Source organism: Lates calcarifer, linkage group LG16_LG22 (assembly GCF_001640805.2).
Source record: "Lates calcarifer isolate ASB-BC8 linkage group LG16_LG22, TLL_Latcal_v3, whole genome shotgun sequence".
Classification (NCBI taxonomy): Eukaryota; Metazoa; Chordata; class Actinopteri; family Centropomidae; genus Lates; species Lates calcarifer.
Window position 1 is genome coordinate 7,994,793 of NC_066848.1, and position 13,094 is coordinate 8,007,886.

General features: G+C 39.4%; 1 protein-coding gene and 1 long non-coding RNA gene across 6 annotated transcripts in view; both read left to right on the plus strand.

The window, feature by feature from the left end:
• Positions 1 to 6,402, plus strand: part of slit1a (slit homolog 1a (Drosophila)) — an 86,290-nt gene extending 79,888 nt beyond the window's left edge. For 2 of the 4 annotated variants that reach the window (XM_018684262.2, XM_018684263.2), the window contains 7 exons: positions 40 to 177; positions 295 to 523; positions 635 to 765; positions 858 to 1,051; positions 1,965 to 2,253; positions 2,692 to 2,903; positions 2,997 to 6,402. In XM_018684262.2, coding sequence (XP_018539778.1) covers positions 40 to 177; positions 295 to 523; positions 635 to 765; positions 858 to 1,051; positions 1,965 to 2,253; positions 2,692 to 2,903; positions 2,997 to 3,235 — 1,432 coding nt within the window. In that variant the 3' untranslated portion in view covers positions 3,236 to 6,402. The remainder of the gene's footprint in view (positions 1 to 39; positions 178 to 294; positions 524 to 634; positions 766 to 857; positions 1,052 to 1,964; positions 2,254 to 2,691; positions 2,904 to 2,996) is intronic. The other 2 variants (XM_018684264.2, XM_018684265.2) reach the window with 1 other exon arrangement.
• A 764-nt stretch (positions 6,403 to 7,166) lies between these two features.
• The window catches only part of LOC127143425 (uncharacterized), a 9,864-nt gene continuing 3,936 nt past the window's right edge, over positions 7,167 to 13,094 (plus strand). Inside the window, exons 1-3 of one of the 2 annotated variants that reach the window (XR_007814815.1) lie at positions 7,167 to 8,108; positions 8,943 to 9,336; positions 10,013 to 10,349. This is a non-coding gene — a long non-coding RNA (uncharacterized LOC127143425). The remainder of the gene's footprint in view (positions 8,109 to 8,942; positions 9,337 to 10,012; positions 10,350 to 13,094) is intronic. The other variant, XR_007814816.1, reaches the window with a different exon arrangement.

Sequence of the window (13,094 nt, forward strand, 5' to 3'; positions counted from 1 at the left end):
CTTTGTCTGTGTTTCTAGTATTGTGTTTGTGTGTTGCAGGTGTGTGTGCGCTCCTGGTTATGTTGGTGATGACTGCAGTGTAGACTATAATGACTGTGAGGAGCATCGCTGTCAGAATGATGCTCGGTGTGTGGATGAGCTAAATGGATACTCCTGCGCCTGTGTCAAAGGATACAGGTGAGAGTACAAAGTTAACATACACAGGCTTTATTTTGGCTACATAGTCCCTCCACCCACCCACCCCCAAAAAATAAAATAAAATAAAATAAATCCTCACTCTCTTTCCTGTTACAGTGGTCAGTTGTGTGAGGTTCCCCCATCTCCACTGTCCCTGTGTGAGCTGGCTGACTGCCAGAACAACGCCCCGTGTGTGGAGCGAGGCGGGCGCGCCCTCTGCCAGTGTCCTCCAGAGTTTGGGGGGCCACGCTGTGAGAAGCTGGTCAGTGTCAACTTCATTGACAGAGACTCTTACCTACTGCTCTCTGACCTCAAGAACTGGCCACAGGCCAACATCACCCTACAGGTAATCCCAGAGTGTGTTAATGTGTAAGCATTTATATGATTTATGTGCATTGAAACTGCCTCTCTGAGGCCTGAATAATTCAAACCCAATGCAATCATTTTCTCTCTGTAGGTGTCAACAGCTGAGGATAATGGTATTTTGCTGTACAATGGAGACAATGATCATATTGCTGTGGAGCTCTATCAAGGCCATGTCAAAGTCAGCTATGACCCCGGCAGCCAGCCAGGACATGCCATCTACAGGTAAGGTGCCCTGTACCCTTCACAAGGCTCAACTTTACTGATATACTTGGATGATTCCAGACTGTATTGACTCTATGTTATTCTTTTTCCAGTACCGAGACTATCAATGATGGCCAGTTCCACACAGTGGAGCTAGTGACCTTTGACCAGATGGTGAACCTGTCCATTGACGGGGGTCTCCCTACCACAATGGACAGCTTTGGGGCGGTGCGGCCCCTCAACGGGGAAGCTCCGCTATACGTGGGGGGTAGGGGCCCTCTCCAGAACACACCTCCCTCCTCTGCAGGCACTCTTATCTACTACACTACTGTCAATCACCACCCCTCCCCCCTCGCTTTGTTACCACCGCAACCTACCCCTCCCCTTAACCATGCAACCCTGTTCTACCTCCACCCACACCATACTCACCTTCAGTCATGACTGTGTTTGCTAGGGGCCACACATTAATGCACACACCATATGCGCACATTTGGAATAGACAAATAACCTATTTCACCTTGACAGAAAAAACTGTCAAAAAAATGACAAATCATGACCTATAGTGAACATACACTACCATAAAGTCCAATAGGGCTATTTTTGTCGCAGCACATTTTTCAGTGTGTAAAGCACGCCCTCTAGTGATTACCATAAGAACTACCAGACACAGTCTTAAAATTTGTTTTGTATTTGCATGGATTTTGCTTGAACAAAATGCAACTGTATTTATTTGTAATGTGTGATTAAGCCACTCTTGACAAAATTCTGAAAATTGGACAATAAAAATTCTAAAATTTACCTGATTAATGTCAAAAGAATGCCTGTCTTACATTTATCACCGTGCAACTCAAGTACTGTCACAGTTGACATGACAGTTTGCTCAGGAGTGGCTCTCAGTTTGTGTCAGTGCTGTGATGTGCCGTGTTGTGCTGTACTGTTTTTCATTCATACAACACTACAGATGTTTTCCCATTCTTCTTTGCCTTCTGCTGTCATCTCTTTCAAGGATGATGTGTCTTGTGGTGCAAATGCAAAATATAATTTAATTAGAAAAAGTTGCATATACCAATTTGACTCTAAATGCACTGTTGAGACACATGTGTTTGAAAATGCCTTCCTCCATTACACTCATACCAGCCCTGTGTTAGCTGTCTGTTTGTGGTCCAGTATGCACGTCCTCACACATATAAACATCATCTCTTTTCTCTCTCCTCCTTCAGGCATGCCAGTGGATGTGCACTCAGGTGCTTTCCGTCTCTGGCAGATCCAGAATGGTTCCAGTTTCCATGGCTGTATACAGAACCTGTACATCAACAACGAGCTCCAGGACTTCACCAAGACCCAGATGAAGCCTGGCGTGGTACCGGGCTGCGAGCCCTGCAAGAAGATCTACTGTGTACATGGCATCTGCCAGCCTGATGGGGTCCAGGGACCAGTGTGCCACTGCCAGCCAGGCTGGAGCGGGCCTCACTGTGACCAGCCTGCTACCAACCCCTGCCAGGGCAGCAAGTACGTTAGTAAATGGGATACAATTTTTACTGCAGAGCAAAGATCTTCTTGTCTATTAAGACAATCGAAGAAGTACTTAAATCCCGTTCTGAAGTTAAAGTAACAATACAACCAGTGCTATGTTAAGATGTTTCTAAAACCCCTGCATTCAAAATCCCACCAATGTAAAAGCACAGAAGTAGTTTCAGGAAAATGTATTTTAAGAATCAAAAGCAAAAGTACAAGTTTGACAGAAAAATGGTCACTGTTACTAACATATTATATGGGACACAGGTACTTCAAAATGGTTCTCAAGTGCAGACCTGGGATAAATGTTCTTAATTATTTTTAACCTCTGATCACTGGGAATCTTTTACAAAGCTGTAAATCAGTGATGCTGCTCTTGATCAATTTATTTTTGGAACAGGAAATTTGATCAAGGTTATTGTCTCTAACAAGGTGCGTCCATGGAAAGTGCATCCCACTGGACACTCAGTCTTACCGCTGTGAGTGTGCGGAGGGTTACCGCGGTGCCCTGTGTAACCAACAGGGGGAGCTGTTCAACCCCTGCCGTCGCCTGTCCTGCAAACACGGTCGCTGCCAGATCTCAGACACGGGAGATGCCTACTGTCACTGTGAAAGTGGCTACACTGGGGAACTTTGTGATGCAGGTTGGTTTAATCTACATCACTATCTAATCTGAAATAAAATGGTGATATGAAGTGAGTACTAATGTCTGTCTGTATGTGTTTCCTGTCCTCCAGAGTCTGAGTGCCGAGGGGAGCCTGTGCGAGACTACTACCAGGTACAGCGAGGCTATGCCATCTGCCAGACAACACGCGTTGTCTCTTGGGTGGAGTGTACTGGAGCTTGTGACACGGGGGCCTGCTGCGCCAGCCAGCGAATGAAGCGCCGGAAATACACCTTTGAGTGCAGCGATGGAACCTCCTTCAGTGAGGAAGTGGAAAAGACCATCAAGTGCGGCTGCGTGGGCTGCATGTAGCACCATTCACTCACATTTCCTGCCGCTGCTGTAAAGCAGAAGATAGAAAGGAAGGAAGAAAGGAAGGAAGAGAGAGGACTGGAGGAGAGCGAGGGAGGGAAAGAAAGAGAGAGAGAGATTATAAAGAATATATATAAAACCTCTATCTATATATTATGGACAACAATGTTTGTAAAATAGGACATTTCCTCCCCTTCCAAGGGTGTGTGACCTACAGTAACACAGAGAATCCAACATCATGAGCAACAATGTAGAAGTGAAAACAACGGCAACAAAACCATTGTATCTGCAACATTGTTCAAGGGGTCCAGAGAGACAGGTGTTGCATTCAGAGTGAGGCATCCCTCCAACCCAATTTACCCAGTGTGAATCCCCCATTCATCTGTGAGGCCTCTGACAGCCTAGCCACCATCTACAATCTTTACTATGTGGAGGCAGTGAGGACAGTGGGGTCTAGCCTGGCTAAGAATGGCAGAAGAAAGGCAGAGAAAGACAAAAAGAGAGAAACAGAGGGATACAAGGAGAGCCGGACCATTTGACTTGGCAAAGCTATCTTGAGTTGAGCTTGGCTGGGTTACCTGGACTGGGCTGGATGTGGTTTGGGTTAAGTTAAAGTTGTTGTTGTTGGTTTGGTGTAGGAATTCCTCTGCCAGGATACAGCCATCCATCCACAAATGCACATGTAGAAGTGAACAAAGAAAAAGGTAGAGTTAGAGCGGCACATAATCCAGTGCAGGTGTCGTGGCTTCAAGGCCAGATGGTCTGGTGTCACAGTTTTTTGCTGTGAGGTACCGCAACATAGAAAATCCATAAAAAATAGAGACTGCACTGACTAGCAGCACTGAAAATGACAGTCATACACCTCTCTGAAGTATATGATCACACATGCATGGCATACATACATTTACACACAGTCTTCCCACTTGTACAAGTGAGAGGGCTTGTGTGGTGCAACTATCTATTCTGTTCGTACAGCAAACCAATCTGGCGCTGGCAGTGCCCAGCGGTAATCAGTCACCCAGCATGCATTGCCTCAGGGCTAGGATGATTTGCATAATCCCACCCCTTTTGAGCAAGAAGCCATTTAGCCTGGCTCCTCTTGATGCTTGCAGTATTAAACTTGTGCAAACTGTTGCATGTGTGGAGAAGAGTTTGCCAACAAATATGTAGAGCTTCTTAATATCATTATAAATGTTATTACAAAACAAAAGGTTGCAGAATCATCTTCTGAATTTTGTTTTGTTTTGTCTAATTTCTCATATTGATTTGTTTTTATTTTTGTTATATTTTGTTATATTTTGTTTCATGATGCAACCTAACTCCTTTAGCTGCCCCCCATCCCTCCCCGACAACCCTTTATATAGAAATGCCTAACAGATTCTAATATATATATATTTGTATTTCATTTTGGTATAGTATTTTTCTATGTTAAAGACTAAGTCTGTTTCTGGAAGCTTTGGGACCGGTGGAAAGGCATTTAGTTGGTTCCCTAGGTGTTTTTATTTGTTGATCTCACTTGCTCCAACAAGGTAATTAATTACGTTAATTGGCCAAAAATACAGCAGCAGGTTGGCCTTGTTGTATAGGAGGCAGTATTGGTCTAGAAATATGTTTAATATTGTATATGTTGTCTTCCATGTGAATATTACATCTAATTCATGAGAGTCTGTGCTTGTTTTTATTTATTTTATCTAAAGGTGTTTTCCTGTAGAAAGTGAAAGGCATCAATGTTGCTGACTTTCAAATATTTTCAAAAATTTCAAAAAGATGAAAAAAGGTAAAATAATGAATAAAAAAGCATAAAAATCTGTAAGGTATTTGTAACACCACTTAATGGCGAGTTACGGCAGTGTTTTCCTCCTCTCTGGCTCACACATTCCTCATTTGCTTCAGGAGCTGGGATTAAGAGATGTCCCCTGCAAATTTTACCTTGTAATTACCATACCACACTTAAAGGCTTCTGATTGTTTTCATGTTCATTTTGTTGATGTGCTGGGTTGTATTTCTGTCATTTTAATTTGAGAGATGTTTGCCATAGAAAGAAGGTGTTTTTTTAGTTCAACAGAGTTAAAGTAGTCAAGCTCAACTGATCATAAGCTGCTGTCAAGCCAGAAGAAACAGGATGAAGTTGCCTCTGTGGACAATAATCATGTTAAGGTATATCATCCTAAATCTGTTGGAATAGGCAATTGTGTGAAGCATTACATGCCTACTACTGACAGATAATAAATGAGAAAGGTCTGGACATTTCGATGTCTGTCAGTTCTGGCTCGCTATCCACACACACACAAAAAAAGAAGAAATGGTGCCAATTACGGTGAACACAACAGTCATACCTGAATGTATAAATGTGTATAGATAAATATGACCTATGCTTACTCATGAAGTGGTAACTTTTAGCTGTTATTTAGTTTCCAATGTAAGATATAGAAATCACAAACTGTTGAATAAGTGACAGTCCATCAGGATGGCTTATGGCATTGTTCTCCCTGCACATTGGGATTGTGTTTATCCATTTTGCTGATCTAAATGTTAAAAGTCTCTTTATAGTGTGAAAGGCTGCAGACTCAGATCTCAGCTCGGTACAATGCCACATCACAGAGCTCCCATTCATATTGCTACCCATGTTAACTTTGTTTTACATGCTGTTGATGTGATCCCAGTGGTGTACAATAACATTAAAAGAAGATCTTATAAAGGATACTGATGAACAGTCACTGTAATTTTTAGGCTTTGTGCCTCATAAAGGTGCATATTTAGTCGAATGTGGCTTTCTTTTCATGTCTCCTTTCCTTCCTCTGCACTGATCTGTACTGGACTGGTGCATTCAACTTCCTGGTAGACATCTTAGTGGTGCTTGTGCTATATTGAGATGTAATTCAGTTGTCTGGTCACATGACCAGAAACACAGATTTTCCATCATATGAGCTATATACATAAATATGTTATTGTAAACAACACAATGTCTCTGTTGTATTGAACTGGTGCAAAAACTTAAGAAATATCCCTGACTGGGTTCTGTCTGTTTGCTTTTTTGTTTCAGGATTGATGGTGGGATTGAACTGAAAAACTCCCAAATAATGCTGAATGTATGTAGTGCCACCGACAAAATGTTTACCAAACCTCCACTCTTTTCATTAATTAAACTTAAATGTGTGTGCTTTTAAGGCTGTGTTGTCTTGGCATTTGTTCTTTAAATAGGTGTCTCCTGTGTTATTTGACTTAAAAGCTTAAAACCTTGAAGTTTAACAACCTTGTGTGACCTAATTAGTTCACATAATATTTGACGATTTTATTTGACTATTTATTTCATCACAAAGAAAAAAGACAGACAAAATTAACAAAACATTTTTTTTCTAGCATTTGAGTTTTTGAATTTGTTGTTGAGCTTCAAAACTTAGCACCTTTGGTAAGACTTTATCCTGTGATCTCTGTTACTAAGCCAACGTCTATCGATTTGAGCTAAGTAGTTGGATGATTTTCTTGGATTCTTTCGTACGACAGTTGCAGAAGCATATCGTATGACCTGCAATGACCCCGCAAGCAGCAATAGCGTAGCCAAGCAGCAATAGGCCTGAAAATTTGCATCAAAATTTCAGCCAGCTTTTGTGTTCTGTCAGAAAACCCCCTGCTCCTGACACTCCGTTCAGACTGCCAAGCCTGCAGTCTTCATATTGACACAGATATTCTAACCTCTATGTCTAATCATACTTTATAAGCCTATTCCTGATGTTGACCACAAAATAAATGTCTGAGAGTGAGCTGATTTTTGTTTTTGTTAAATCTAGATGTACTGACCAATGACTCCTGTGCTACTCTCCTGTGCTACAGACAAAACGTGCAGATGGAGGAAAAACAACCTATGTGCGACATTTGTAACAGCTCAGTAGCTACAAGTAACAAATGCATCTGCATCTGTCTCAGTAAGGCTCTGCCTGCTGATGTTACCACTTTGGACACCAGTCGTGTCTGAGAATCAAGCACATTCTCGGTGTCTGAGATGGCATTTGTTTTGTTTCTGTTTCGTCTTTACAGTTTCAGTTGGACAGAGAACTTCTGAATCACCAGTTTCCTCATGTCACGTTGGCTTTGGTGAGAAGTCGTTGTTAACTCACCCTCTGTTTTCTGCAGGGACTGAGGTGACGGAGGCAAACTGTTAACCAATCTGTCCCACAGTGGGCGCTTCCTCTGGTGCTCAGGACTCTCGCCGGTGAGCCGTATGGCAGGTCATGGTGGGTCCTTCTCATGAGAGATGCCTTCATTGGCTACATCGAGGCATTTCACTAGCCTGGCAGACAAGCCCCGAGGGCACAGTAAACCAAGAACTGCTCAACTGTCGACGAACGACGGTAAATATTTTCATGGTAGCGCTTGAATACGCTCCCAAATATCATATTTAGAACGTCATAACTTAGCGATGGTATGAGGTAGAAATGACATTTTCCACTTCCACTGAGAATCGGTGCCTTCCAAAAAGCCATTGTTTGTCCGTGTTCGTCATTTACTTCAGTAACAAACTGATGCTTATGGTTGGAAAACATTTGGTTCATCCCACCTTTTACCCGGCGCAGTACAGCAAGCCATTTGTACCATGGATGTATTCCTTGATCCAGACGTTATCGGTATTCTACCTTCCCGTTGGCTTGCGTGTGTTATGATTGGTCGCGTCGTATGTCGTCATCGACCATGGGAGGAGCGCAAAGAGGCAGAGAAACGAAGTCGGAAAACTGATGTGAACCAACGTTTGAGCCCTTACTTCGGTTTGTCAGTACTTACTTAATTACCGAAGAAGCCTGGATGCTAAAACAAGCTTTGACGGTGTTTTTTGTCTAAACGAGTGAGGCTGGACGCTGAACACACCTGCGGCGCAAAGGTAAGGCTAAGGAGTGAACCATACAGTCTATGGAGTGAACTAACTAGCAGCTAGCGTTAGCATTTGCGTCAGCGGCGAGCGTTAGCATTAGCCTTCTCTTTTGACCAGTCCTTTTGTCGCATGGGTAAGAGGGTGTTTGCGTTTCCGTGACTGAGGCGTCCCTGACGTGAGTTGTGGACTTCTAACGTGGACAGGTGAAAATACAAAGAGCTCTTGACAGTCTGATCAAATCCCTGTTGTAATTGTTTACAATCTTTTTTCTTTCATTTTACATTTCTTTGTAATATTGTGTTCCATCCTGGTCATTTTAACTCAATTTTGTAGCGGTCTATCATGTCGTTGTCATCGTTTTGTGTCTATTTATGGTCATTTTGTGTTATGTTGTGTCTGTACCTGGCTGCTGTACACCTGGATGTCAACGTTAGCAACAGCAAATTTGAGGTGCCGCCAGGGAAGATAATAATAATAAGAATCAGCGCAATTCCAATAGGGCCTTTGCATGCTTTCGTTCCCGGGCCCTAATAAGAAAAATTATGTAATAGGAAAGGTAATCTAATATTAGAGGTAATAGTAAAAGGAGGAGTAATAGTAATCCAAAATAGAAGGAAAAATGTCACGTTCTAGTAAGACATCAAAAATGTCACAGTATAGTATGTGGTCTAAAATGTAAAAAAATGTCATTGTATAGTTAGGCATAAAATGTTTTGTTAAATGTTCTGTTTCAGCTGTAAGGTTGAATATTTATCTGTATTTTCATGGCCAAGCTGTTGATGAGAAATAGGTAGTAGTGTATTGATCATTTCTGTTTGTATGTTTATCTTTGATTTCCTCCAGGTGTCACCACTTCATCCACGACATCATCCATGATCGCAGAGACGTCATCCATGATCAGATAGACATTGTTGAGGATGAGAGAGACATTGTCCACGATCAGAGACATTGTCATCAATCGCAAAGATCTCGTCAGAGATGAAAGAAACATTGTCCATGATCAGAGACTTTGTCCATGATTGGCAGAGACCTGTGCAAAAGTCGGTAGTGACAGAGTTCCCCAATTTGACGGCATCGCCCGTGTTCAGAGAGACATTGTTGATGATCACAGAGACACCGTCCACAATCACAAAGAAATTGTCCATGATCGCAGAGACATTGTCCATGATCAGAGAAACATCATCTACGATCGCAGAGAGTCTTCGTAAAATGAAGTTCTTTGAGACCAGGCCTCCAGGTAATTCACAAACAGCTTTACATAAACTGTCCAACACAGAGCACTGACATTAAATTGTTTATGTTCAGTATTCAGTATAATTATTCGTGAGTGTGTTCATTTTAACTGCTGGTCAGAGGGTGATTTTGATAATATCTTTACTGTGTCTAACAGCCAGATCTACACTTATTTACTTAAAATCTTTCACATAATCTGCTGTTAAGACCTTTGTAAACTTGGTTGCTATTCATTAAACAAAAACAACACAAAACAAAGACATTTTAAACGTGTTAATTAGAAGAAGGTTGAAATTTGAAATAACGATTCTGAATGCGACCATCTGTGGTGGAAGAAATACTTATACTGGTGGAAGATTTTTTACTGAAGAATAATAAACAACACAAGTTTAAAAAAATTTGAAGTTCACAGTAACATACATGATGCTTCTTTGATTAGTTGATAGACACAAAATTAATAATCAATTCACTTTTTCCTAAATATTTGTTGTTGGTTCTTCAGGGGGTGATGACAGTCAACTGTTGACTTTCTGAAAAAGCCCACTAATGTTTGTTATATGTTCTGGTTCAGCTACAATGTTGAATATTTATCTGTATTTTCATGGTTAAACTGTTAATGAGGAATAGGTAGTAATATATTGATCATTTTCCTTTGAATGTTTCTCTTTGATTTCCTCCAGGTGTCACCACCTCATCCACGAAATTGTCCACGATTGCAGAAGCGCCATCCATGATCACAGAGACGTCGTTCACGATCGCAGAAGCACCATCCATGATCAGAGACATTGTCCATGACTCACAGAGACGTGCAAGAATCGGTGGTGACGGGGGGTCCCCGATTTGACTGCATTGTCCGCGATTGACATTGTTGATGATCACAGAGGCCGTGTCCATAATCTCAGAAACATTGTCCACAATCACAGAGACGTAGTCCACAATCGTAGAGATGTCGTCCACGATCACAAAGAATCTTGGTACAATGAAGAAGTTCTTTGAGACCAAGACAGAGGCCTCCAGGTAATTCACAAACATCTTTTCATAAACTGTCCAACCCGGAGCACTGACATTAAATTGTTTATGTTCTGTAGTCAGCATAGTTGTTCGTAAGTGTGTTAATTTTAGGTATAGTAAGACCATAAAAAAGATGTCATGGTATAGTAAGACTTAAAAAACAGTGAAAAAATGCCATAGCATACTAAGGTATAAAAAAAAAGGTCATACTATACTAAGGCGTGAAAAAATGTCATACTATACTAAGGTGTCAAAAACCACCAAAAAATGTCATGGTAAGACACAGAAAAGTATTATAAAATGTCATAGACTAGCAAGGCATCAAAAAATGTCATGTTAAGGCATAAGAAAATGTTAAAAAAAAAAAAAAAAAGTCGTATGGTAAGGCAACAAAAAAAAGAAAAAATGCCATAGTATAGTAAGGAGTCAAAAAAACACCAAAAAATGTCATAGTATAGTTAAGCATGAAAAGTAAGGGGTCAAAATTGGTGAAAAAATGTCATAGTATAGTAAGGGGTCAAAAACCACCAAAAAATTTCATAGTATACTAAGGCATGAAAAATGGTCAGAAAATGTCATAGTATAGTAAGGCATGAAAAATGGTCAGAAAATGTCATAGTATACTAAGGCATGAAAAATGGTCAGAAAATGTCATAGTATAGTAAGGAGTCACAAACCACCAAAAAATGTCATAGTATAGTAAGACATGAAAAATGGTCAAAAAATGTCATAGTATAGTAAAGGGTCAAAAACCACCAAAAATGTCATAGTATAGTAAGGAGTCAAAAAACCACCAAAAAATGTCATAATATAGTAAGGCATGAAAATGGTCAAAAAATGTCATAGTATAGTAAGGGGTCAAAAACCACCAAAAAAATGTCATAGTATAGTAAGGCATGAAAAATGGTCAAAAAATGTCATAGTATGGCAAATGTATGGCATAGTATGGCAAAAAAATGTCATAGTAAGGCATGAAAAACCACCAAAAAATGCCATAGTATACTAAGGGGTCAAAAACCACCAAAAAAATGTCATAGTATAGTAAGGAGTCAAAAACCACCAAAAATGTCATAGTATAGTACGGAGTCAAAAAACACCAAAAAATGTCATAGTATAGTAAGGCATGAAAAATGGTCAAAAAATGTCATAGTATATTAAGGAGTCAAAAACCAACAAAAAATGTCATAGTATAGTGAGGCATGAAAAATGGTCAAAAAATGTCATAGTATAGTAAGGAGTCACAAACCACCAAAAAATGTCATAGTATAGTAAGGAGTCAAAAACCACCAAAAAAATGTCATAGTATAGTAAGGCATGAAAAATGGTGAAAAAATGTCATACTCTCTCTTCTATTAGTATAGCGTCAAAAACCACCAAAACATGTCAAAGTATAGTAAGTAGTCAAAAACCACCAAAAAAATTCATAGTAAAGTAAGGCATGATAAATGGTCAAAAAATGTCATAGTATAGTAAGGAGTCAAAAAACATCAAAAAATATCATAGTATAATGAGGAGTCAAAAACCACCAAAAAATGTCATAGTATACTAAGGAGTCAAAGAACACCAAAAAATGTCATAGTATAGTAAGGCATGAAAAATGGTCAGAAAATGTCATAGTATAGTAAGCATGAAAAAAAAAAATATAAGTAAGATCAAAAACAAAAAAATGTCATAGTATAGTAAGGCATGAAAAATGGTCAGAAAATGTCATAGTATAGTAAGGCATGAAAATGGTGAAAAAATGTCATAGTATAGTAAGGGGTCAAAAACCACCAAAAAAATGTCATAGTATAGTAAGGCATGAAAAATGGTCAGAAAATGTCATAGTATAGTATAGCGTCAAAAACCACCAAAACATGTCAAAGTATAGTAAGGAGTCAAAAAACACCAAAAAATGTCATAGTATATTAAGGCATGAAAAATGGTCAAAAAATGTCATAGTATAGTAAGGAGTCAAAAAACATCAAAAATGTCATAGTACAGTAAGGAGTCAAAAACCACCAAAAAAATGTCATAGTAAAGTAAGGCATGATAAATGGTCAAAAAATGTCATAGTATAGTAAGGAGTCAAAAATCACCAAAAGAAATGTCATAATAAAGCAAGGCATGAAAAATGGTCAAAACATGTCATAGTATAGTAAGGCATGAAAATGGTGAAAAAATGTCATAGTATAGTAAGGCATGAAAATGGTGAAAAAATGTCATAGTATAGTAAGGGGTCAAAAACCACCAAAAAAATGTCATAGTATAGTAAGGCATGAAAAATGGTCAGAAAATGTCATAGTATAGTAAGAGTCAAAAAACAAAAAATGACATAGTAAGTAAGGAGTCAAAGACATCAAAAAATGTCATAGTATAGTAACAGAAAAATCAAAAAATGTCATAGTATAGTAAGGCATGAAAATGGTGAAAAAATGTCATAGTATAGTAAGGGGTCAAAAACCACCAAAAAAATGTCATAGTATAGTAAGGAATGAAAATGGTGAAAAAATGTCACAGTATAGTAAGGGGTCAAAAAACATCAAAAATGTCATAGTACAGTAAGGAGTCAAAAACAACAAAAAATGTCATAGTATAGTAAGGCATGAAAAATGGTCAAAAAATGTCATAGTATAGTAAGGCATGAAAAAAAAAATAAAGTAAGATGAAAAATGGTCAAAAAATGTCATAGTATAGTAAGGCATGTAAAAATGGTAGTAAGAAAAACAAAAAATGTCATAGTATAGTAAGGCATGAAAAATGGTCAAAAAA